This window comes from Lissotriton vulgaris, chromosome 11 (genome assembly GCF_964263255.1).
Source record: "Lissotriton vulgaris chromosome 11, aLisVul1.2, whole genome shotgun sequence".
Lineage (NCBI taxonomy): Eukaryota > Metazoa > Chordata > Amphibia > Caudata > Salamandridae > Lissotriton > Lissotriton vulgaris.
The window spans coordinates 1,067,585,227-1,067,612,534 of record NC_141699.1 but is presented as its reverse complement, the minus strand read 5'-3'; the positions used below and the strand labels follow the sequence as shown (position 1 = coordinate 1,067,612,534).

The 27,308-nt window shown below is 48.9% G+C and overlaps 1 protein-coding gene across 3 annotated transcripts in view; it reads left to right on the top strand.

The window, feature by feature from the left end:
- EIF4G1 (eukaryotic translation initiation factor 4 gamma 1) overlaps positions 1-27,308 on the top strand; it is a 1,004,595-nt gene that overhangs the window by 828,256 nt on the left and 149,031 nt on the right. For all 3 annotated transcript variants that reach the window (XM_086944451.1, XM_086944450.1, XM_086944449.1), the window contains 3 exons: positions 1,883-1,998; positions 2,124-2,296; positions 2,800-2,925. In XM_086944451.1, coding sequence (XP_086800577.1) covers positions 1,883-1,998; positions 2,124-2,296; positions 2,800-2,925 — 415 coding nt within the window. The remainder of the gene's footprint in view (positions 1-1,882; positions 1,999-2,123; positions 2,297-2,799; positions 2,926-27,308) is intronic.

Below are 27,308 nucleotides of genomic sequence, written 5' to 3'. Positions count from 1 at the left end.
CCAAGCTTCTTTCAGAAACCATCCACAAGCGCAGCGAGGGCCCTGCACACTCAGGACACTAGAAGGGCAGTAATGCATTACATTGAAAGATCTAAAGAGCACAGGAAAACAAAGCAATTTGTGTCCTTCGCAAGCAGTATCATGGGAAGACCAGTAACAAAGGGCACCATCGCAGGATGGATCGCACAAACTATACAATTCTGCCACAAGCAGGCAGGGCTAGAACTACTAGGAGTGGCACAAGCCCACTCTACTAGGAAAAAAGGGAGCAACAATAGCCTTCCTGGTGAAGGGAATACAAGGATAGTATAAGTCAAACTCTTTAGAAGAGACAAATTTGGAGTTCCTTAATAAAGAAGGAAGAACCTGAAATGATTGGAAAAGGATGAATAACAGTGGCACAAAAACAAACAAAGAATCCGAAGATGGCGCCCAAAGGTGGGAACTTTCGCAGGAAGCGTGCCGACGTCACAGGAAGGACACCCAAAAGGTGGGACATCGACGCCCACCTAGGCTACGGGAAAAAAAGCAGAAAAAGACTACGATTCCGGACCCAACCTCTAGACAGCGGAATAATGCACAGCATAGTGAATCCAGAAAGATCTTCAAGCTGCAAAACACCCACAGGTAAAAAACTATTTGTTACTTTTTACGTTACTTTTCTAACTCTGTGCTGGGTACCTAGATTTAGCCCTGGGACATTTCCTGCAAACGGGTAAGAAATTACAAAGCACTATTGTGTAGATGTGTTAGCAAGACAACAAGCTAGAGTGGGCCAGGCAGTTTTATGTACACTATATCAGGCCTCTGCAACAGATACAGGTTAGCCACCGCTTTGGGAGATAACTGCTATATAGTCTCTGCATAGCATATGATCTACAGCTCATATGCCTCAAACGGAAAATGCTACTTACCCAGTATGCATCTGTTTTTGGTGTATAGAGCTGTAGTCGTATGTGCCCACCCACCTCCCTGGGTATCTATACCTGCTCCATTAATATCTTACTTGGATACATGAATTCGTAGATCTTTCCTTTTACTACTACTCCTATCTCCATTATCCCTTCTGCGGAAAAACAATCTAACAGTGGAATCTGTCCATGTGCACTATCACCGAAAGGAGGAGTCACCTACCTTGTGACTGGAAATACTTCTAATAAAAACAAAGTGCAAACAGCTGGACCCAACACTAGATGGCGATCTATGCATAGCATATTACTCTACAGCTCTATACGCCAAGAACAGATGCATACTGGGTAAGTTGCATTTTCCTTTTCATTGACACATTTCAATCGGCCGCCTGGGTCACTTGCTGGTTTGCAGTAGTTTTTGCAAGAGTTTCTGGATCTAGTTTAGTGAGGCAGTGAGGAATATACAGGCAGTTGCCACAAAAAATTCTCATAGTGACAGTACCCAAATCTAAAAGTGATTTTAAAAAAATTGCTGTCTTATCTGCTGCTTGGAACATCTGCGTTCTAGTCTTCTCCAGCAATGGCTCTTTCCTGCCTATTGAATGTATTGCCTGTACTATTGTAGGTTTAATACTTCTCTAAGGATGCAACAAAGAAAATCTTTTTATTCAGACGCTTGTGGGGCTGTGTTCCACTTCACTGATAAGCAGGATAGTTATTAAAAGAAAAGGAGGAAACCTGCCCCTCCTTGTCCCCTGAGGGCACTTGGAAGTCTGAAGAAATACTGTTTAGCCTCAATTCTGCCACCAGGTAAGGACATTGTAGTACATTTGTGTTAAGGCTTTCATAGATGTGATCTTGGTAACGAGTCAAGCAAAAAAAATGCACTCTTTTTGGAAGGTTTCTTTCAGTGAAATTATCTGAGAAATGTACATGTTGAGCTACTTGACTTGAATTTGTCTTCTACACAGTGAAGCGAGAACCTGCACCTTCCCCAGTTCCTTCCAAGCCATCCATGTCGGAAGATGAACTTGAGAAAAAATCAAAGGCCATTATCGAGGAGTATCTGCACCTCAATGACATGAAGGTGAGCTGGCAGAAGTGGGAATGAGAAATGTCTTTAATATTTGAGGAAAGGTACCAATGATTGCTATGTCAGATCTTGCCATTATAAACCTAATACGGAGTGCTGTCTACTTGTTCTTCCTGTAGGAAGCCCTGCAGTGTGTCCAGGAGCTGAATTCACCCACTCTACTTTTCATTTTTGTGCGAAATGGCATAGAGTCTACTCTAGAGAGAAGCAACATTGCTCGAGAGCGCATTGGTTTGCTGCTCTACCAACTTGTGAAGGCTGGCAACATGTCGAAAGAACAGTACTATAAAGGGTGAGCTGCTGGACATCGGTTAGCCTCGGTTTTGTATGTGTCTGGAATGTTCGCAATTAATCAAATTGTACAGATCTGTAGCATAAGGGTTTTGATGGTTTTCGGAAGTGTGCTATGGGCTGGGGTTAAAGGGTTCTACCATTAGTTTAATACAACAAGGGAATACATGTCCTGAATACCCTTGCTCTTCATGGAATCTGGTAGTTAGAATAGTGAAATAACAGGCTTCACTTTCTATAAAGCATCCACACCCTAGTTTGGAACCTAAGCTCAACAATACAACAGTGGCCCTTATTTCCTGCCAGTCAGCAATCGCCCTGAACACTTGGTATGTTCAATAGTCCCACGACATGCAGGATCCCAACCGCTTAAAAGGCAGCAAGGCATTTCTCTAAAGCAATAAAATATCGGTGTAAAAGCATCATTTTTTAAAAATGTTAAAATACTTTTGGGAAGCGTGTCCTATATTTTGTTCTAACAGCACATTTTAAATTTCTCCACAGACTTCTGGAGATCCTTGAAATAGGGGAAGATATGGAGATTGACATCCCCCATATATGGCAGTATCTGGCTGAGATCATAACCCCCATACTTCTCGAGGGAGGAATCCCCATGTCGGAAGTCTTTAGGTAGGATGAACATAGTTTGCTTTTTCAATGGTTTTGGTGTTGACCAATATTTCTGGAGATAGTTCTGCTAGGATGTACTCTAGAGCAGTTGCTCTTTTTGCACTGATTAGGATCCCTTCCACCACAAACCGTACCTGCTTTTAGCTATTCATTTGATATACTGAATGTAAAATAGAATCAATCATCTGGGCCCTGCTGTTTCAGAATTTCCTAAAGCAGCATATGATTTTTGTAGACCTCTTCAGCTTACGGTCCTCATCTTCGACAGTTTTGCGCAACCCATAGTAATTAACTTGCCATGCATCAGGAAAAGATCATCCCCCCCAGACCCACCAAATCTGCAGTTAGTAGCCTGGCTTCTGCAGTAGTTAAATCTTATGACCTGAACCACCAGAGAAGCACATAATGACCATTAGAGGCGCTATGAGATGTTCTGCCTCCAAGTGATTGCTGTACCTTAATTATAATTGGATTGGACTGGAATGAGTCTAAGGAAAGTTTTTTTGCGCAGGTTTACCCCTAGTTTTCCCCTCCATTTTGACTACTCGGTACTGGTGTAAGAGCTTGCAATGGTAGAACTCTGTCCGAAACATTAAGTAGATGTTTCGGACAGGGTTCTACCATTGCAAACTCTTAGGGAATGGTTCAAAACGAGGCAGTTCATCTGAATCACAAGAAGGGTCCATTTTTTTAACTGGTAAACATCTAGGATGACGAGGATTGCCTAAAAGTTATCCTCGTCGTTTAGGCTATCCAACAGCATTCCCTCTAGTGGCTCGAACTGACAGTTGAAATCCCCTCCCAAGGTCACCATATGATTTTCAGCAATGGTACCCAAAAACGTAGTTGGTTCTTCCAATGTGGTAGACTCCTTTCCCAGGACTGTAGGTCTAGAATATACATTTAAGAGAACAGATGTTCAAAGGAAACTGGAGTATAAAACATAAGATATCCTTGGATCTTGTGTCGATCTGCTTTGCCGTGCATCCTAGATGAACTGCCACCCATGTGGTGAGGCCTCCTGATGGTCTCCCTTTGCCCCGGATGTTGCAGGAATACTAAAAGTGGCAAAACCCAACTTGTGGACCTCACCTCTGGCCCATGTTTCTTGAAACTTGCAGATCTCGAACTGGCTAATAAGAGGCCCAGTTAGTATCATCTATCTTAATATTAAGACCCACAATGTTCCATGATAGGACCCTTGTTTTTGAACAATTGGGGGGAATCTGTGTTTCATGCACAAGGGTGGGCATTGCAATGCAGGCTCTATCCTACCGGTTTCATCCCTTAGATTTGACCCCACGGATGGATAACATTTAGGATTATCGCTCCGACCTGGTCACAGCCTTCCTGGGTGCAACCAGGGGAGCCGCTCATGCTCCCACAAGTTGGACCCTCCCCGCGCGTGACACATAATCCTGTATCACTATCCCAGGACCAGGTTTCTGTTTGGGGTAGGCGTAGTCATACCTTAATATAGAGGGGTTTTCCTTTAGTCAGTCCACTCCATCCAAGACGCTAAAAATTGGATGCTTTTGCCAGTGCTGATAAGTCAACTTCTGGTTACTGTTATTCCTACAGTCCCACTCTAGGTGCCTGGTGTCATGGTGGGGCCTATTTGGGGGGTAAAAGTAGCCCAAGGGGAGTGCTTGAATACCACCCATTTTTAGACTTCGCCTCTCAATGCGCATGCGCATTGAGCAGAGCGAGACTATAGCGACTTAAACAGACTTTACCCAACTGGGCGATTTGGTGCTGTGCCCGTGCGCTTTTAGGTCAATGCGCAAGCGCATTGACCTAAAATGCGCGTGCACATCATCAAATCATCATCTGTTCCCTCAGCCGCACTCCTCCCACACCTTTGAAGTGAAACTTAGCTTCACTTCAAAGGCCCCTGCGGCTTCACACCCTCATCGCCGCTCACCCCGCTCCGCCCCCTCCCCTGCCTGCCGTGTCTCATTTCTCCTCCCCCCTCCCCACAGCAATGCCCTCAGTCTTGTTTTTTTTTTTTCATTCCACTTATTGCCCTGACCACCACACTTGTTTTAATTTGGAGGGGCCTTCAGGAAAAGCCAAAGAGGCTCTCAGGTGAATGCACTGACTGTGAATCTTCCTGAACTAATGGACACAAGCACAATGCACACAGCTGCAGAAAATCATTGAGTGCTATCTGTCTTTTTCTAGTGTCCATTTAAAGTTGCAGCGGCTTTAGATTATGACATTATTGTATTCCCAGCAGCCGCGCCAGTCAATAACGAACGTTATTTGGCCTTCATGAGCAGCGAGAAGGTCCGTAATGTTGGCACATGAATGTTCTGCCTGCTGCCTCCTATAATATCCCGGTCGGCACTTCCGGAAACCAGGAAGCTTAGAGCCTTTGCATTTCAAGGAATCTGATTGGCTGTCCTGCTCCCACCATCCCAATGGCTTTAATGATCAGAACTTCTGCTTGGATTCATTAAAGCTAAAAACGGGCATGAGTGTCAAAAGTAGAAAGGGGTAGTTGTTGCCAGTGCTCGTTGTTGCTGGTACTTCTCTACCCCTGGTCTCAGAAACCACGAGGGCAGCGTCAGGAAAAGAAAGTAAACAAACTTCTAAGAATTCTGTTTAATTTCTCTAAACTCCACCCATTGCCCCTTCTAGCCTTTTACTTTAGGAGGAGTCAGTTGTCAGGCTGTGATAAGTGGGCAAACGTGTGATGTGACAAGGGTCAAAGTGGGCTTAAAGTCACTTGCGCTAATTTGCTAGAGTAAATTTGCATACCCAGGGCTTCTTTCTCTTTCCTGATTTTGGAATGAAATTCTCTAATGAAGGGCTACTCTGGGGTTGTACAGTGCCTAGATGGCCACATGTTTTATTGTTACCATAGTAATAGGTGTTAATTCATTATTTCCTTGGCATGGTGTCATTACTGGCCACACCAGAGCGTCCGCTACTGTAAAAACACGTCAAACATCCACCACTGAGCAGCAAGCAACTAGGGCGAAAGTGGTCTTTGATTGTTGAAAATCTTTGGGAGGTGTTGTTACTTGGCTGACGAACTGTAATTTTGAGTGACCCGCCCTGTTGATCGTGAAGATATTTTGAGGTTTTTTTTTTGTACACAATCACTAAACTTAGAACTGTACAATAGTTTTCTACTGTCACTGCACTCCTTTACTTCTTGAAGTCCTGCGTGTTTGCAAGGACACAGCTTCAGCAAGCTCCGAAGTGCTTGGAAAAAACCTGTTGCCTCTACAAAATCTCTACAACAGCAGCACGTCAGGATACATGGTCTCCTGCCTCCACCGCACTTAAACCTGACCAGGTCCCCGGGGAGCCACACGCGGTGCACAGACCCAGACAGGGTGGAAAAAAAGCCCCGGGTGCAAGGTGCGAGCTGCAGCGCCACACAAAAGCTGTATTGTTCAGGCTCGGCTGGACCGACGGAGGGGTTGTTAATGTCAAAAGCCAGTCATTCCTACACCCCCTGCTTAACGACTGTCTATTTGTGCATTCAGTACTGTACATGCACACTGAACTTTGTCGATGTAGCGCTGTACATTCACTCTGAGTTCGATCATAGCGCTGTACATGCATTCTGAGCTTTATCGAATTAGCACTGTACATGCACTCTGAGCTTTATCTGTATAGCGCTGTACATGCCTTCTGACTTATATCATAGCGCAGTAAGGCACTCTGAGCCTATCGATGTAGCACTGTACATGCACTCTGAGCTCTATCGATGTAGCGCTGTCCATGCACTCTGAGCTCTATCGATAGTGCTGTACATGCACTCTCTGAGCTCTATCGATGTAGCGCTGTACATGCACTCTGAGCTCTATCGATGTAGCGCTGCACATGCACTCTAAGCTTTCTGTATAGCCCTCTCACCCTCACACCCTCACACACTCACTCACCATCACACACCCTCACCCACCCTCGCTCCCCTCACCCCCTCACAACCCTCTCACCCTCACTCCGCCTCACACCCTCACCCTCACACCCCCTCACCCTCACACACCCTCACCCTCACACACCCTCACCCTCACACACCCTCACCCTCACACACCCTCACCCTCACACACCCTCACCCTCACACACCCTTACCCTCACACACCCTTACCCTCACACACCCTTACCCTCACACACCCTTACCCTCACACACCCTTACCCTCACACACCCTTACCCTCACACACCCTTACCCTCACACACCCTCAGTCACCCTCACACCCCCTAACCCACACCCTCACCCCCTTACACCCCCTCACCCCCTCACACACCGTCTCACACCCTCACCCTCACACCCCCTCACCCCCCTCACACCACTCAGTGCTACAACACATATTGTGTTACAATAGGTGTCACATTTGCGAAACATATAACTATTGGCATTGTAAATAACAAAGCTATTACTTTCGCTACTTTCAAAACAAGCACATAAATAAAAAATGTGTCCTTTACAATACCAATAGCTCAAAATTTCCTAATGCAAAACCTATTGCATTGCTGTGCTTCTCTCCCCTGCTGCACTCTCCTGCTCTCTAGAGATGTGGCCTAACGACCAGAGCTGCCATCTAAGTAACGTAAATACAAAACATGTTGCATTCCAAATGCTAAAGGTGTCACATTCGCGAAAGTTATAACTATTGGTGTTGTAAATGACAAAGCTATCAATTTAGCTATTTTAAAAACCAACAAATAAAATATTTGTCATTTACAAGACCAATAGCTCCAACTTTTCTAATGCGAGACCTATTGCATTTCCAATGTTTGTTCTCCTGTCCTCTCAAGCTAAACATTTTTGGATCACCAACGTATTTCTAAAATAGATTATGCAATCTCGATGTACATCCTTATGTCGTCTGCCTATCCATCCCACCCTGCGTGTGGTTAAGATCTCTTCCACATCCTCATAGCTAAAATATCTGTGGTTTGCAAGACAGTGAACACATTTGTTCTTCAATTCTTGGTGGGATTCAGATTGATCCCTTTTAAGTCCTGGGATACCTGAAGAATGAGGACATACGGAGTTGATGCGGGAGGTAGGTTTATAACTGGAAGGGGTAAAAAGTGGTTACTGGCTTCCGTGTTAGTAGAGACGCCGCCCCCAGCCTGTTTGATGTGACCCTTTTGGGTTTATGTGGTGGAGGGGGGCAATTAGCTGGGTTGGAAATGACCGCGATGGGCCTTGCAGGGTGATCTCTAATGGCCTCCGATGTGCAAGTCTCCCCATTTGGTTTTGGAGGCAGGGCTTGTTTATTAGATTTGGGGCTTGAATTAACCAATACATTGCTTATAGTGGACTGGGGTCGCGACCCACTCTCAGGTCCAGCAATGCCATTGGTACCCCCCTAGTATTTATCCAGTCATTTAAAAGTACAGACAACCCGTCAACCCGCTCTTGTAACCATTTTAATTCATCCTTAATTATATCCCTCATTTGAATCTGTAGATCCACCACCAACTTTGTAACCCACACTGGCTGCTCACGTATGGTTTCCACACTCCTAAGTTCCTCATCCCAGGTTTCCCATTGTTAAAGATCATACCCTGGGGCATGGTTGGTTTGGAGTGATAACCCCGGGTGACTCTGGGATAACTACTTCTGTTAATGCGGTCTGATCACTGAGGGGTCAGTTATTGATACCCCTGAAATTTGTAAGCTACACTTGCCAGTCTGTGCGATTTCTAGATTTGGGGTCAGGGACAGCAGTCTATCGGTCCGCTCTATTTCATTTGCCACGGCTCCTAGAGCCTTTTCTAGCATCCTGTCAGAGATGAGTTTGATATTTGGTTGATATAGGACCGGGCCTGTTTCTTCTCAACGCATGTTCTTCTCCCCATTTTGTAATATTTCAAGATTAGACTCTTGCGTTGGTTGATGGATTTAAATTTTAAATAAACGCAAGAGATTCCTTTGAGAACACCGCTACAGTGCGAGAAAGTACGATCTAAGACCAACAGGGTGGACAAAAAAATCTACACACGCAACATACTTCAGTGTTCCCAGTCCAGAGTCTGTTGTAATACACGCTGCAACAACCAAGTGCCAATATAAAAAAATAAAGATAAAAAAAGACCATTTCAAGGGCTTAATAGTCTGAAGAACAAGGCACAGTACCTTAAATACAGATCCCAAGTTTTAGGGTTTGGAGTTTAGAGGGCTGGCCCAGCATCCTCTGGCCTCAGACGGGCCCGTCCTTAGACCGGGCTTTACCCGGCACGCACCCACGCTCGTCCTGCTGTGCGGGAGTGCTTCCTGGTTTTTATGGGCCCTCCTGTGCTGGGTGACTCGATCAACGAGCGTCACCCAGCGCCTGCTGGGAGTTGTAGTCTTCTGCTGGCCGGTTCGAGGCATACGAGCTGCAGATCGTACACTTTGCATTAGATCGCCACCTGGTGTTGGGCTCGGATGATTGCAGGTTGTTGTCTTCTTGGAAGAAGTCTTTGTAGTCACGAGATAGGTGACTTCTCCCTTTGACAATACTGCGTATGGGCATAGGCTCCATCGTTAGATAGTTTTTTCCGCCTCTGGGCTCGGATGAAAGTTTCTTCTCTCCAGGTAGAAAAACACTTCAGCAACTTCGAAGCACAAAAACTTCCTAAACTACTTTCGACAGAGTACAATAACTTTCGACGTCATCCGCTCCATTCCGGTCATCGACGCGGGCCGTTGAGCCTATCGATGCCACGCAGCCTACACCTCATGGACAGAGATGCCCGAAATGTCGAGCAAAGTTCCCACATAGCGACCACCACGAGGTTTGCAACCTCTGTCTATCACCGGAACAGGAAGAGTCCACCTGCACAGCTTGTGCCTCATTCCGATCGAAGAAAACTATCCAGGATCAGAGGGCCCGTCGACACGAAATGAGATCAGCCCCAGAACCGGAAGATATCTTCGACGTTCCACTCGTCCCCGAAGAGGATTCTCCTGTTCTCCAGATCGTAGATGACTCCATTCCATCGGGTCAGCGCATGAGTACTACTGCCCCTGCACAACATACACTGCCCAAACCGAAGGCAAAGGTCAGCACTCCGCCCAAAGGGCCCAGTCGAGATTGAATACCTGCTTCAAAAGCCCCACCTTCCGGCACGCACGGCTCCGAAGAAAATAGCTAAGCCTTCCAGTGCTTTGACACCGAGCAAGCCACATGTGCCAATTCCACCTATTCAGCACCAAAACCCAAAGATCCTTCGACACCAAAGCCAAAAGACCCTTCGGCACCGAAGCCTAAAGACTTACCGGCACCAAAACCTAAAACTGCACCGGTACCGAAACCGAAAGAAGTCCCGGCTCCGAAGCCGTCCACTTCTAAATATAAAGATGCAAAGCCAGCGTCCGACGCCTCGACACCGACGAGACCAGCTTCTGCACCAAAAACACTCTCTTCAGCGCCGAAACCCACGAGGCCTGATTCCGAGGCTCATAAACCTCGACCACGCCTAACAAGCCGAAACCAAAACCTTCAGCACTGAAAACTTTGCCACAGGATGTTTTACCACCTCCCAAGGCTAAAGATACAAGGCAACCTCCGCCGGAGCCGAAAAATCGCCTAAGAAGGTTGTAGATGAGGAAATACTTTTTACAAACGGATCCTCGACAAAGGATGATCTACATAAACCCAAAGACAGGTCATGTAGGTGCTATAACTCCCAAAAAGAGGCCAGCAGATACTCCACCCACACCTGTAGTACCTGCCAAGAAAAAGGACTGTGCTAAGTTTCCTATGCACCCTCCCTCTCCTATACATCCTTCCTCTCCTATACATCCTTTCTCTCCTGTTCTTCCTCACATTTCACCTCCAGTCTCTCCTGTACATTCTCCAGTACCATCACATTCACCTCAGCATACTGATGATAAATGCGATATAGGTGGAGGGGAGGCTATAGGAGAACCTGATTCATACCCTGTAGATGAGGGTATATGGGATTTTTCTAACCCCAAAAACGTACCATGGGATTTTACAAACCCACAAAATGTGCCCAACATTCCTGATCCCCAGTCATATCCAACCAAACCTTCTCCTCCAGAAGATATTGGTTTTAGTCCTCTCTTAAACAGAGCTGCTGTTTACCATGGGGTGCCAATGCATTCTGATGATATTGAAGATTTTCTCCTAGATACATTTGAAAATTCACAAAGATCTGCTCAAATTCTGCCTATGATTAAGGGGGTCATTAAGCATGCTCCAGAAATCTTTGAAGATCCTGAACGAACTAGAATAGTAAATCCCAGAATTGAGAAGAAATATAGGCCTACACCCACAGATCCATTCTACATTAAAGGACACTTGCCACTAGATTCATTAGTTGTGTCCAATGCTAGGAATAGGGCAAACTCTCAAACTTTTGGTGAAGCGCCCCCACCTGACCAGGAATCCAAAATTATAGATGCGTCAGGTAAAATTAGCTGCACAAGCTACAAATATTTGGAGTAGAGCAAATACACAAGCCATCCTCTCTTGTTACGACAGGGCTCATTATGATCAATTAGAGAAACTACTTGAGCACCTGCCAGACCAGTATAAAGATCAGGCAACAGACCTTATACAGTAAGGCAAACTAATATCCAATGCCTCTATAAAATGTGCACTAGATGTCGCAGACACAGCATCTAGAGCTGTAAATACCAGTGTCGTACTCCGAAGACATGCGTGGTTACGCATTTCGGGGTTCAAACAAGAAGTGCAAACCACTATTTTGAACCAACCATTTAATCAGAACCAATTATTTGGCCCAGAAGTAGACACCACACTTGAAAAGATGAAAAAAGACACGGACACCGCCAAGTCTATGGGGGCTTTACAGTCCACACAAGCTAGGGGTTCCTTTCGTCGCTCCTTCTATAGAGGATGCTCCAAGCAAACTGGAGCAGATACTACCACATCTTTCAAGTCAGACATCCTCCAACAAGGGATACTTTAGAGAAGGATACAGAGGCAACAATAGCAAAGGAAGAGGTCGCGGTAACAGCAACCGATCCTCTTCCGCAACAAAACAATGACTTCCCTCTGCTCCCCCAACAGCATTCCACTCCTGTAGGGGGCAGATCAACGCAGTTCCTGCCTGTCTGGTTCTCCATTAAACAGACAAGTGGGTAAGACCGATTATCCAACATGGCTACTGCCTAGAACTTACAGCAACCCCTCCGCACATACCTCCCAGGCAGCGTCCAATGTCCACAGACCATCTCTGCTTCAACAAGAAGTTCTATCACTTCTACAAAAAGATGCTATTCAACTAGTTCCTTTAGAAGAACAAGGAACAGAGGTTTATTCGCTGTACGTTCTAATTCCCAAGAAGGACGGGACACTGAGACCAATTCTCGACCTCAGGCCACTCAACCAGTACATTCAGTCAGATCATTTTCATATGATCACTCTGCAACAAGTGCTCCCACTACTGCAGCAGAGCGATTTCCTTTCCACATTAGACCTAAAGGACGCCTACTTTCACATTCCTATACATCCTGCCCACAGGAAGTATCTAAGGTTTGTAATACAGGGTCAGCACTATCAGTTCAAAGTCCTTCCCTTTGGTGTCACAACTGCACCTCAGGTGTTCACAAAGTGCTTAGCAGTAGTAGCGGCGCATCTCAGAAGACAGCAAATTCAGGTCTTCCCTTATCTGGACGATTGGCTCATAAAAGCCAAATCATTCAACCAATGTGTGCACCACACACATCAGACAATTCAAACATTGCAAACCTTGGGGTTCACAATAAACTACACCAAGTCGCACCTGCAACCTTCGCATGTACATCGGTATCTAGTAGCTACAATACACTTCATCTGAAAGAGACACGTTCGTGATAGATTCCTTACCTTAGAATATCCCCAGGCGTCAGACTGGATCCGGAAACGTTTGCGTAGCAGTATCCTTGCGCGTCGGTAGGCGTCGTCTGCGGCTCCGCGTCCGTCGTCTGCGTCGTGGGCGCCGTGATGACGTCGGAGTACTTAGACGCCGCCTCCGCGTGCTGACGTCAGTTCTTCTTTTTTCCGCGCCAGCCAGCGCAGATCTGGAAAGAGCAGTTACCCAAGTCAATTTTTGACTAATTTTTTGGATCAACTTTTGATAATTTCTCGTAGTCAACGACTCCGATCGGTGCCGTAGGGATGCCCGGATTTAAGCACTGTGAGGAGTGCGACCGCACGATGTCGGTCACGGACCCTCCCCGCCTGTGCCTAACTTGTCTAGGTGTCGACCACGATGACGAGGCCTGCCCCGACTGTCGGGCCCTCTCGAGGAAAGCCAGGCGGGAGCGGTCCCGGCGGCGGCTCTAACTCCAGCAGTCTGGCCCGCGCCGAGCGAGGTCCCGGTCCCACGGGAGGTCGAGGGACAGGTCGCAGGGACTGAGCCGTCGCAGCTCCGGGAGTCGGCACCACTCCTCCGGGTCGAAGTCGTCAGGTAAGAAGCACAAGAAGTCTAAGACATCATCGCTCTTCCACTGGGCGCCGCACCAAACGCCGTTTGGTGATTTCCACTTCTACCAACCGAACCCATTCAATTACAACCCTGAGTCTCAGGAGATGGGTTAAGAGGAGGATTGGGAGGGGTCTGAGGACCCTCTGACCAAGGAGTGTCAGTCTCATGAGGACTGGGCAGGAGACCTTGGGGAGGCCAGTGGCCTGGACACCTCTCCAGACACTGGTTTTGTCTCTCCTCCTACCGTGGCTTCGGAGGAGGGGGCTACCTATGGTGTGGTGTTGACGAGGGCTGCCAAGGCCTTGGGCCTTGAGCTCCCCGTCGCGGCCGTGAGGACTAACCTCCTCACAGAGGTCCTTAAACCGCAGTCATGCTCGGCTGAGCCTCTGCTGCCCTTTAATGAGGCCTTGACCAACGTTCTTTTGGGCACTTGGTCCAGGCCCGCTACGGGTTCGCCCGTAGATAGGAACGTGGCCAGACGCCACCGCCCGGCTCCGGACGACCGATGTTTCCTGTCCTCCCACCCCCGAGAGTCTGGTCATCCAGGCCTCTAATTCCCAGACCGCATTCCCGACGGCTCCGCCGTACAGGGAATCCAAGAGGTATGAGAATTATGGTAAAAAGATATTCTCCTCCCTTAGTTTGGGACTGCGGTCTTCCAACACCGCATGCCTCTTGGGCCGCTACACCCACTCTCTGTGGGAGACGGTGGCGGAGGTGCTGCCAGAGTGCCCGTTGGAGGTACGGGCCAAACTCGGCCAAGCCCTTGTGGAGGGCCGAGATGCAGCCAAGTATTCGATCAGGTGTGGGCTGGATACCTCCAACTCGCTAGGCAGAGCGATGGCTACGACGTTGGCACGCCACGCCTGGCTGAGATCCGCCAATTTTTCGGCAGATGTCCAGAACACTCTGATGGACATGCCGTTCGATGGGCGTCGCCTTTTTGGCGACAAGGCAGACCACGCGCTTGAGCGCTTTAAGGACTCCAGGGCTAAGGCCAAGTCCTTGGGCCTCTCGGCCCCGCGCCATCAAACTGGTGCCTTTCGCTCCTTTCGTGGCCAAGGAAGGGGCGTCCCCACACGTGCCGACAGCCAATCGCCGCAGACTGCCATCCAGCGCGGCGGCGACCGTGGAAACCGCTCTGGAGACGGTCGGGGAAACCAGCGAGGTCAGTCCACACCTTCCCCTGCAGCATCCGCCTCTAAACCATCCTAGTCCGTGCTTTTCAGCCCATGTGACGCCAGTGTGAGGCAGGGTTCGCCATCACCACTCTCACTGGCGCACTGTCACTTCGGACAGGTGGGTGCTGCAGATCGTCCGGAGGGGCTACTCCCTCCCCTTCTAGACGACTCTTCAATCCATGCCACCACAACACCACCGCATATCAGGGGATCACTTGCGGCTCCTGCAGGAGGACGTTTCGGCCCTCTTGGCCAAGGGGGCCATCGAGCGCGTTCCTGGGCCAGAAGTAGGACGTGGTTGCTACTCCCACTACTTTCTGGTACCCAAGAAGGGCAAAGGGGGCCTACGCCCTATCTTGGATCTGAGGAACGTCAACGGCTTCCTCCGGAAGTATAAGTTCAAAGTGCTGACTCTGGCTCAGGTCTTAGCTGCCCTAGACCCAGGAGACTGGATGGTAGCGTTGGGCTTGCAGGACGTGTATTTCCACATCCTGGTCCTGCCGGCCCATCGGCGTTACCTGCGGTTCACGGTAGGCCACGAGCACTTTCAGTTTACCGTGCTCCCCTTCGGCCTTACCAGCGCCCCTCGGGTGTTCACAAAGGTGATGGTGGTCTCAGCTCATCTGCGCAGGTTGGGGGGGTCTCAGTCTTCCCCTACCTCGACGACTGGTTGTTGAAGGCGGGCTCGCCCCAGACAGTCATCAGCCACCTCCAGACTATGGCGGATCTCATGTACCAGCTGGGGTTCTCCATCAATGTGCCGAAATCACACCCGTGTCCCTCTCAGAAGCTCCTTTTCATCGGACCGGTTTATTTTTATTTTTATTTATTTTGAAAGTTTTATATAGCGCGAACAAGATCTTTGCAGATAACAGAGCGCTTTACAAAGGCATCAATGAGTGGTAGGGTGGGTACACGAGGGAGCCTAGTTAGGAAGTAAGGTAAGGTGAGGTAAGGTAAGGTCAATGCAAGTAGTACAAATAGGAGGGAGCAGGAACAGTCAAGTAGGTCAAAAATACAAGTAAAACTCATGTGCATAGGAATCAAACAAATAGTACAAAATTACGCAAAGTCTTAAAAGCTCAAGAGTAGTAGTTCAAGTGTATTTAGCCATGAGGATAGCTTTAACTTTCTTAAAGAGAAGAGTGGAGGAGATGAGCCTGGTTTCAGCAGGGAGTGAGTTCCAAATCCTAGGCGCCATTCCTGAGAATGAGCGTTTGTAAGTTTTTTCCTTCCGGAATCTTCGAGGCTTCAGCAGAAGATTGTTTGTACTTCTGGTGGTTCTGGACCCGCCAGAAATTGTCAACTTCTGAGTGAGGTAGCCGGGTGTTGTCAAGTGAATAGCCTTGTGCGTCATGCAGGCAATTTTCAGATGTATTTTGGCTTCAAAAGGTAGCCAGTTCAGGGATTTAAAGTCAGGGGAGATATGTGAGTTGTTTTGATCCAGTGATGCTCTTAGGGGCGCTGTTGTAGTTGGGGGGAGACCGCAGAGTGCGATGCTGCCGTAGTCTATGCGAGGGATGACTAGTGCTTGTACTGCAGTTTGGAAGTCCTTGGCTGGGAGGAAAGGTTTAAGTTTCCTCAAGGTATTTATTTGGAAGTTCGCTCCCTTAGTTGCCTTGCTGATATGCTGCTATATGTTGAGATTTGCGTCAAGTGTTATGCCTAGAGATTTTGCTGAATCCACGATGGTCGGATGTTCATTGAGTGCAGTTAGGTGCTTAAGCCAGGTTTGAGTGGTAGAGATTTTCGCGGGAGGTGAGATCAGAAGGAACTCAGTTTTCATAGCATTGAGTTTGAGGTGGTTATCGGCCAGCCAGGATTGGGTGTTTCTGATCGTTGAGTTCAGTCGCATAATGTCTTTGGGGGATTGTAGTTTGAGATATAGTTGAGTGTCATCGGCGTACATGTGAAAGTGTACATTGGATGTTTGTAGCAATGTGGTGAGAGGTTCCATAACTAGGTTGAACAGGGTAGGGGATAGGCAGGATCCTTGGGGGACACTTAACGAACCCGGTATTGGAGCGGACATCAAGTGGCTGCTCTTGAATTTTTGAGATCGGTTGTGTAGAAAGGATGTGAACCACTGAAGAACAGTCCCAGAGAGACCCATTCTTGTGTTTAGGAGTTCGAGTAAGCTCTCATGTTTCACAGTGTCGAATGCTGAAGAGAGATCAAGAAGGATGAGGAGGCATGTATCATTTTGATCTAAAATTTGGAGGGCGTCGTCAATTATGTGAGTCATAGCAGTTTCGGTGCTGTGCCCTGCTCGGAAGCCTGATTGATGGTTAAGGAGATCAAACTGTTCTATGTGCTTTGTCAGTTGTAGTTAAACGCATTTTTCCAACAATTTGGCGAGAGTGGGAATGTTGGTAATCGGACGGTAATTGTTTAGATCAGTGGGGTCGGCTGTTGGTTTCTTTAGTAAAGGTGTAACTTGTCCAACTTTGAGGGAGTCAGGGATGGTTCCTTGTTGAAGTGAGCTATTGATAATTTTAGTCCAGAGTGGGAGGAGCAAAGGGGTGAAGTCTTTCACAGCTTTAGCCGGAAGAGGGTCAGTGAGGAGATTGGACGGTTTCAGGGTGCTGAGTAGTCTGCCAATTTCTTCTTCAGAGTAAGTGCCAAAGGATGACCATGTCTCATTGTTTTTTGGTTCATTGGGTGTTATGTGGTGGGGTTTGGAGTAAAGGCTTGCGTCAATGAGGAGATCGCTCCTTAAGTTGTCAGTGTTCGAGGCATGTGGGCTGCTAAATTCCCATCTATTGCATAGATCGCCGCCTAGTGTTGGGTCCGGATGATTGCACCTTGTTGTCTTGGAAGAGTCTTGGAAGTATCACGAGATAGGTGGCTCCTCCCCTGGACTACAGTGCGCATGGGCATCGACTCCATCCCCAGATTGTTTTTTTCCGCCATTGGGTTCGGATGTGATTTAGATGTCTCCTGTTCGGAATCGATAAAACAACTTTATTAAGGCCAAAAGGCTTTACTCACTCGTCGGTATTGTTCGGTCTCGTGTTCATTCCTACTCTTCGAGTGGGATTTCGTGTGAGTCGGTGACTCTTCGATCATCGAGGCCCTGTCGACGCAGCAAGACCCCGGCGTTGATAAAATGGAACGGAGTCCGTTCAAATACTGCCCCGTATGTGGTTCAAAGTACCCACACATCGACGTGCACCCAGTGTGCAACAAGTGCCTGTCGCCGGACCATGACGAGGCCAACTGTATGGCCTGTTCCAGGTTCCGATCGAAGAAAACCATCAAGCTTCGGCGCGTGGCGCGCCTGGAGGCCCAGCGATCGGCTCCGGCGCCAGCAGACATCTTCGGCGACCCCGAGGCAGATGAGCAGGAGCTTCACCTGCAGATTTCGCCGGCATGGGCGGAGCTCGAGACCACGACCTCGAGGAAGACATCGAGGAGGTAGGGGACGATGGAGAACCTTTTGAGGCCATGGAAGATAGCTCGGAGGATGAGCTATGCCCCGTCCCTACTTTCGCAACGGCTCAGATCACGGAATCGCCACAAGGCCTTACCCACGATCATACGCCTCGATCCTCCGCCCCGCCTGTCGGCCCGGCTATGGACACCTCTGCGGAGCCGCCATTATCGAAAACGAAACCGAAAGTGAAACCTTCGGGTTCGACCAAAACCAAGATGGACGCCACTCCATCGACACCGAAGACGTCGGCTACGTCATCGACGCCGTCATCTACAAAGGCGTCTGCTACAGCATCGACACCATCTTCTTCGGATACCTCAAGGCCAAAAAAGTCTGTTGACGCGGCTAAGGTTCCAAAAGTGGTTGAGCAGCCAAGCTCAAAGAAGGCCTCGGTGCCGCCTAAAGTCAAGCCCACCGAGTCGGCCGACAAACCGGTCGGCGAGGCCAAAAGAGGCGCCGTGCCGAAGCCAGGTGTCCCGGCACCAAAAGGAAAGTCGGTCGATCTGAAGACCTCGACAGCGACGCATGGAGCCGTAGGCGGTGGCGAGAGCTCGGCCGACGGCGCATCGGCAGCTCCAACGCAAAAGGTGTCATCCTCGCTCCAGTCTTCCCCAGGGGGTGGATCGAAATCGACAGTTGGATCGACGAAGCCGTCCGCTTCTTTTACGAAGCAGGTACAGGACTCCCTCAAACGGATTCGGGGCAAAGAATCCACATCGGGCCCGAAGACGCCCTCGGAGACTACTCCGGTTGTACCAAAGAAGCAAGCCTCGATGCCGCTTCACTTTACCTTGCCACCAAAGGTGGTGCCGAAGGCTTTTGCGCCTCGATCGGTGCCCAAGGACTCTGTCGAAGGGAGGCATACTCAACCAACTGGCGGTTCTGATCGTCACACCTTGCTGGATGACGAGTCGGAACACTTTATCAATACTGAGACGGGGAAGCTGACCCTCAAGAAGAGAGATTACTTCACAGCCTCTGGAGCAGTTTGTAATCCCTCTAAAGAAGAAGCCACTCCCAGGGTCCCCTAAACTGGTGGAGCCTATTTACCAACCAACTAGAAGTCCAACACCGTCACCCACTTGTTCAGATAGTGGTGAGGGCGACCAGGAAGAACAGTATACCTTTCCTGAGAACACTGACCCTGATGAACAACAGGACTCATGGTTGCCCTCAGGGGATCAAGGGGACCACCAGCCTATATCTGACCCGCAAGCCTATTGGCCTAAAACTTCTCCAACAGAAGATTCAACAGCATTCAATGCCTTAATCGAAAGGGCAGCTGCGAACCACAATGTAGAAATGCACGCTGACCCGGTAGAGGTGGACTTTCTATTCGACACTTTCTCTACTGCCGAAAAGACAGTTAAAACACTTCCTATGCTTAAAGGAATGATGAAACATGCCACTGACATTTTCAAAGACACTACTAGGGCACGAGTGGTGAACCCTAGAATTGAGAAAAAGTACAGACCGGCACCTGGGGACCCAACTTTCATTCGGGGCCAGTTGCCTCTGGACTCTTTAGTGGTCTCTAATGCACGTAAGAGGGCGAACTCTCAGTCAACGGGTGAAGCTCCTCCCCCGGACAAAGAGTAAAAAGTGCTGGAGGCATCAGGGAAAAGGGTGGCAGCGCAGGCAGCCAATATATGGCGTATCTCGAACACACAAGCTCTGTTGGCCAGATACGACAGGGCACACTACGATACATTAGAGCAGCTTCTACAACACCTCCCTGATGAGTTTAAAGAGGGTGCGGAGATGCTCATCCAAGAAGGCAAGCTCATCTCCAACGCTGCTATTAAGTGTGCGCTAGACGTTGCGGATACAGCAGCGCGAGCCATCAACACTAGTGTGATGTTGAGACGCCAAGCATGGCTCCGCATCTCAGGGTTTAAGCCAGAGATACAAACAACTATTCTCAATCAGCCTGTTAATCCAGACAGACTATTTGGCACAGCGCTTAGAGACCCCTGTGGTTATAACGCGCCATACAAATTAAATAAATAAATAAATAAATAGAGGTGGACACCACACTTGAAAAAATTAAAAAGGACACAGACTGCAAAATCAATGGGTGCACTTCAGTCTCAGCAGTTTCGGGGAAGCACTTTTCGTCGCTCAGGCAATCGAGGTGTTACCAGAGGACACGTGGCACAGCAGGCGCAATTTACTAAGGGTGGTGCGCAATCCTCATACACTAAACAGAGTAGGAGTGGTTACAGAGGAAACAACACCAAGGGCAGAGGCAGAGGCAACAATTCCCGCTCCTCTGCCGCCAACAAACAGTGACTCCCTGTCACTGCCCCCCGACCATCTAACACCTGTCGGGGGGAGACTCCAACGGTTCCTGCCTGTCTGGAAATCCATCACCACGGACAGGTGGGTAAGGAAACTTATCCAGTTCGGTTATTGTCTGGAGCTAACGTCCACTCCACCCACCATTCCCCCAAGGCACCGTCCTATGTCAACAGAGCACTTGCACTTATTGCAGCAGGAAGTTCTTGCGATGCTGCAAAAAGGCGCCATAGAGCTCGTGCCAGTAGAAGAACAGGGCACAGGTGTTTATTCCCTTTACTTCTTGATACCAAAAAAGGACGGCTCACTCAGACCCATCTTGGACCTACGCCCGCTCAACATGTATATTCTTTCAGAACACTTCCACATGTTGACGTTGCAGCAAGTCCTTCCACTGTTACAAAAGGGAGACTTCCTCGCAACCTTGGATCTCAAAGACGCTTACTTTCACATACCACTCCATCCATCCCACAGAAAGTACCTCAGGTTCACCATTCAAAACAGGCATTACCAGTTCAAAGTGCTACCCTTCGGTGTGACCACTGCCCCCAGAGTGTTCACGAAGTGTCTGGCGACCGTGGCGGCGCACCTCAGGAGACAAAACATACATGTCTACCCCTACCTAGACGACTGGCTGGTTCAGGCCAAGTCAGCTCAGCAGTGCGCCGCGGACATGTCCAGCACTATTCACGTTCTTCACAGTCTGGGGTTTTCGCTCAACTATCCGAAGTCGCACCTTCAACCTGCCCATGTGAGGCAGTACTTGGGCGTGACAATCAATACTCTGACTGCTACAGCTCAGCCAAATTCAGCGAGGATCAACAGAATCCAGTCGCTCATTCAGAAGTTCAGGCCACAACACTCACTACCAGCGAGAGTGTTTATGCAGTTGATAGGCATGATGGCCTCCTGCATCTTCATAGTCCCGCACGCAAGGTTACATATGCGTCCTCTCCAGGATTGCTTGGCACGCCAGTGGACTCAGGCTCAAGGACAGTTGAAAGACCTAGTGTTGGTAACCGGTCAGGCATACAACTCTATGCATTGGTGGACTCCACACAACCTTTGCAAGGGCCGACCATTCCAGGAGCCTGTGCCACAAATTATCCTGACAACGGACGCGTCTCTCCAGGGATGGGGAGCGCATGTACTCCATTACACAGTGCAGGGACTATGGTCGACACAACAGAAGAGGATGCACATCAACTACTTGGAGCTGATGGCGATCTTCATGGCACTGAAGTCATTCAAAGTACATCTGTGCAACAAGGTCGTGTTGATCCGAACGGACAACATGACGGCAATGTACTATATCCAGAAGCAGGGAGGAACACACTCTCCACAGCTGTCTCACCTGGCTCAGAGCATGTGGAAGTGGGCCATTCAGAGGAACATCTTCCTCATGGCAGAACACCTCCCAGGCAAGGACAATCAGATGGCCGATCTGCTCAGCAGGTACAGCCACCAACTGCACGAGTGGGAGATGCATCCATCAGTACTCCACCCGTACTTCCAGCAGTGGGGTCATCCAGAGATAGACCTGTTTGCCACAAGGTAGAACGCAAAATGCCCAAGCTTCGCCGCCAGATTCCCACACCCCCAATCGCAGGGCAATGCGATATGGATGAACTGGTCAGGCAAATTTGCGTACGCTTTTCCCCCAGCACCTCTCATACCGCTGGTGGCAAGGAAGCTGCTCCAACACTCGATGACACTCATCCTGGTTGCTCCAGCGTGGGCACGCCAACCATGGTACACCACATTCCTGGAGCTCTCCCTGGTACCGCATCAAAGACTACGCCTCACACCCAGGCTTTTGACGCAGAACCATGGCGACATTCAGCACCCGGATCCGCAACAGCTCAACCTGGCGATCTGGCTCCTGAAGTCCTAGAGTTTGGCTACCTTGATTTGCCCCCGGAATGCATGGACATTATCCAAGAGGCAAGGAAGCCCACTACCAGAGCTTGCTATGCAGCTAAATGGAAGAGGTTTGTCGTTTACTGTACAAACCATCATATCAACCCGCTAGATGCATCCATTCCTGATATCATCTGCTATTTGTTACATCTTTACAAATGTAATCTGGCGTATGCTTCCATTCGGATACACTTATCCGCCATAGCGGCTTATCTCCAGAACAGGCAGCACCTCTCTGTTTTTAGGATGCCTGCCATTAAAGCTTTCCTTGAAGGGCTGAAACGAGTCATCCCCCCAGGACCCCACCAGCTCCTGTGTGGAACCTCAATGTGGGCCTTACCAGATTAATGGGACCACTGTTTGAGCCCCTACATTCCTGTGAAATTCAATTCCTCACGTGGAAAGTAGCCTTTCTCATTGCCATCACGTCTCTACGGCGAGTCAGTGAGCTACAAGCGCTCACAGTACAAGAGCCATTCATTCAGGTTCATCATAATAGGGTGGTGCTGCGCACTAATCCTACGTTTCTCCCTAAAGTGGTGTCACGGTTTCATGTTAATCAAACCATTGAACTGCCCACATTCTTTCAGAACCCCGAAACAGCGGCAGAGAGAATGCTTCACACCCTTGATGTCAAACGAGCGTTAATGTACTACATTGACAGAACCAAACACTTTAGGAAAACACAACAATTGTTTGTTGCCTTCTCAGCTCAGCACAAAGGCAACCCCATTTCCAAAGCTGGAATAGCCAGGTGGATCGTTAAGTGTATCCAGATTTGCTACCATAAGGCTAAGCGCACCTTAACGGTCCCCCCCAGGGCCCACTCAACACGCAAGTTGGGGGCCTCCATGGCTTTCCTGGGCAATATTCCTTTGGAGGATATTTGTAGAGCAGCCACATGGATTACACCACACACGTTTACTAAACATTGAGTGGATGTGCATTCTAAACAGCAGGCAGCTGTAGGACAGGCTGTTCTTAAATCTCTTTTTCAGACTTCTGCAGCCGGCACGGGCGGCCGCTGTTAATGGAAGAACTGCTATGTATTCTATGCAATAGATGTGAATTTAGCAGCCCACATGCCTCGAACTGAATATGCTACTTACCAGTATGCATCTGTTCTTGGCATGTAGGGCTGCTAACATTCACATCGCCCGCCCTCCTCCCCGGCACCCGTAGCGGCTGCAGACCATTCTTGCATTCATTCATTAGCATGGACATCACTTACGCTATTTCACTCCATCTCTGACACAATGGCTAAAAACAATCTGGGGATGGAGTCGTTGCCCATGCGCACTGTAGTCCAGGGGAGGAGCCACCTATCTCGTGATACTTCGAAGACTCTTCCAGGACAACAAGGTGCAATCATCCGGACCCAACACTAGGCGGCAATCTATGCAATAGATGTGAATGTTAGCAGCCCTACATGCCAAGAACAGATGCATACTGGTAAGTAGCATATTCATTTTTGGTTAAAGAAAGCAGAGAAATCTTCACAGGATGGTGCATTGCCCCACGTGTCGATTGCTTGGGGTTGTTCCTTGGATTGTGATTGGATTAGCTCGAACAGTTTTCTTGGCCTGTTTTTTTGCTTGGTCGAGCTGGAGTCTGAAGAACTCTGATTTTGAGCGTTTTATTTTCCTGAAGTATGCGTTTCTCTATCTTCAGAATTTTTAGGTGCAATGCCGACGGAACGGATCTCCAGGTGCGCTCAGCCATTCGCATAACCCGTCTGTCTTCATTGAGACTCCCGTCGTACCACGGGTTGGATATCTTGGTGGAGACTCTTTTCAGTTGCATTGGTGCAGCCTCATTGATTATTGAGGTCATAGAATTGAGATAGTGGTCAGTTAAATACTGGACGTCCGTAACGTCGGTAGGGGGGAGTAGGAGATTGCAGCTGTTAGGGGGTAAAGAGTTTGGATTGAGTTTCTTTATATCTCTTTTCCAAACTTTGGGCTTGGAGGATTGGACCGGGATAAGTAACTTTTTCCTTGATGAATAATGTGACAATATGGTGATCTGACCAGTCACAAGGTTGGATTGAATCAAGTTGAATATTGCCTTTTTTGGAGATAAGGTAGAGGATAGAACCTTTGTCATGGGTCGGGCTGTTGCAAATTTGGATGAGGTCAGAAGCGTTAAGGACATTTTTGAGGCTATTAACCACTGCGTCACTGCAATCATTCCAGTGAAGATTGTAATCTCCAAGGTAAATTTGTGTGTTTTGCCGTCCTGAGTTGCTTGAGATTGTGTCCATGAGTTGTTGGGAAAAGGTGAGGTTGTCTCCAGGTGGGTGGTAGATGTGTAGTGAACATACAGGTTTGTTTTCACTGATGACATCAAGGCAGAGGTATGTGTAAACAAAAATACCCAGGCAAAATACCAGTATCTACTAGCACATTAAAGGTGGCATATGCCACACACGTAGTAATAATAGTCAACTACTGTTTATACACACGGAATAAATTTTAATTCCTCATACAAAACATGATATTTGATAAAATCGATATATATTTATGAACACATGATAAAATATTCCAGCATTATAGCATATGCATGACTTCATACACACATGTCTGATATGTATATAGGCGACAGTTTAAAATAGCACTATGATGGTACAGTCCTGAGGAAGACAACGTAGTGTCGAAACGCGTAGACAGGAAACCATCCAATAGTTTTTATATGTAACTAATGTGTGTATGAAGTCATGCATATGCTATAATGCTGGAATATTTTACCATGTGTTCATAAATATATATCGATTTTATCAAATATCATGTTTTGTATGAGGAATTAAAATGTATTCCGTGTGTAAAAACAGTAGTTGACTATTATTACTACGTGTGTGGCATATGCCACCTTTAATGTGCTAGTAGGTACTAGTATTTTGCCTGGGTATTTTTGTTTACACATTAATTGCCCTGACCCAGGAAATTGATTCTTATCAGGGGGTCCTTGTTGTCTCACATATCAAGGCAGAGGTATTCACAGGAGGTAAGAGAAGGGGCGGTGACTTTATTAATTGAGGTTGCTCTTGTAGATGCATGCGATTCCACCGCCTGTCTTGATGGGCCTGTCAAGTCTAGTGATGCAGTAGTTTGGGGGGGGGACTAGGATATCCATGATAGGAGTAGAAGATTCGGTTACCCATGTTTCAGTTAGGACGGCTAGGTCAAGGTTCAAAGAAATGAGATCAGCGACCTCCGATGAGTGTCTTTGGGCCGATCTACAGTTGAGAAGTGTGCATTTGAGTCTGGGGGTGCAGAGGGAGGAGGGGGGAATCAAGAGTGAGAGGGACTTTTGTGAGGTTGTTGGGAACGGAGCCTCTGTTATGTGTTGGGTGTCTGAGAGGGTTAGAGAGAACCGTGGGAATGGACAGGTGTGTGGTGGCTAAGCTGTCTTGACGAGCCGGGGCATATGTGCGGAGAAGGGTGTGTATGTTGTGGTCTGAGAGAGCCTTGTTAGTGCGTTGGGGACGGTTGGAGGTATTGCGAGAGGGGATAGAGGTCCACTGTAGGGGGTGAGTAGGATGTGGGTGGGATATGTTGTTTAGTTGAGAGGTGGTGGTGGGAGGGGGGTGTCTGGGGCGTGTGAGGAGTAACTCTTTGAAGGTGTGGAGTTCTTCTCTCACTTTGAGGAGGGTGGTCATGATCGCGTCCAGCGTGTGGCTGGGTAAGGAGTTGGGGGAGGGCACTGAGGGGGAGCAAGTGTCTAGGTTATTGGGGTGGGGGGGTGAGGGTGTTAGGCAAGTCATTGGAGTTGGAGTCGGGAGTGTTAGCGAGTGTGTTGGTGTGGAGGTTGGGCGTTGCGGGGGTGACAGTGTAGTAGAAGTGAGTGAGAGTGAGAGTGAGTGGGAGAGGAGAGGTTGAGGGAGGATTGAGGGTCAGGAGTGGCGGGAATGCAAAGAGTAGGAGGGGAGAGGTTGAGGGAGGAGTCAGGGCTGGGAGTGGCGGGCGTGCAAAGAGTGGGGGGGGATGGGTTGTGAGTAATATTGTGTGGGGTGCGGTCAGGAGAGGTGGGTTGTTCTGAGAAGCTAGTTGGAAGTGTGGGGTTCTGGTTCTGTGGCAGTGGGGTAGAGGGGGTGGGAGAGGTGGGTGGTTCTGACTCGGCGCAGTTTCGGGTTTACCCGCCCGAACAGCGGGTTCGGGATATACAGGCTCTGATTCCAATCTTCCGGCCTTTATCCCGGGTTTCGGTCAGGTTGACGCTGCGGCTTCTGGGGCTGATGGCCTCCTGCATCCTTCTGGTGCATCACGCACGGTGGCGGATGCGAGCTCTGCAGTGGGACCTGAAGTTTCAGTGGGCCCAGCATCAGGGCAACCTGTCCGACCATGTCCTGATCTCGGAGGGCACTGCAAGACAGCTGCAGTGGTGGCTCACGGACCGCGATTGGGTGAACGGCAGATCCCTCTCCCTTCCCCAACCGGAGCACGTAGTTCTGACGGACGCGTCCCTCCAGGGCTGGGGAGGCCACATGGGAGAGGCGGAGATCAGAGGCCTCTGGTCTCCGGCGGAGTCCCGGCTCCATATCAACCTTTTGGAGCTACGGGCGATTCGTCTAGCACTGAAGGCATTCCTCCCGTCTGTCCGAGGGAGTGTAGTGCAGGTGTTCACGGACAACACCACCGCCATGTGGTACTGCAACAAACAGGGCAGGGTGGGGTCGTGGACCCTCTGCCAGGAGGCTCTGCATCTCTGGCAATGGCTGGAACATCAGGGCGTGACTCTGATGGTTCAACACCTGGCAGGTTCGCTGAACGCCAGGGCGGACGAACTCAGCCGCCGGTGCATGATGGATCACGAATGGCGTCTGAACTCTGACGTGGCGCAAGGCCTCTTTCAGCAATGGGGAGAGCCTTGGTTAGATCTATTCGCCACCGAAGAGAACGCGCAATGTCATCAGTCCTGCGCGTTGGATTTTCCAAGGTGGCACTCGCTCGGAGACGCTTTGCGTCGCGAGTGGAGTTGCGGTCTGTTGTACGCCTTTCGGCCTATACCACTTCTGCCCAGAGTCCTGAAGAAGATCAAGCGCGACCGGGCACAAGTCATCCTTGTGGCTCTGGACTGGGCACGAAGGTACTGGTATCCCGAGCTACTCAGTATGTCCGTCGATCCCCCGGTTCGTCTG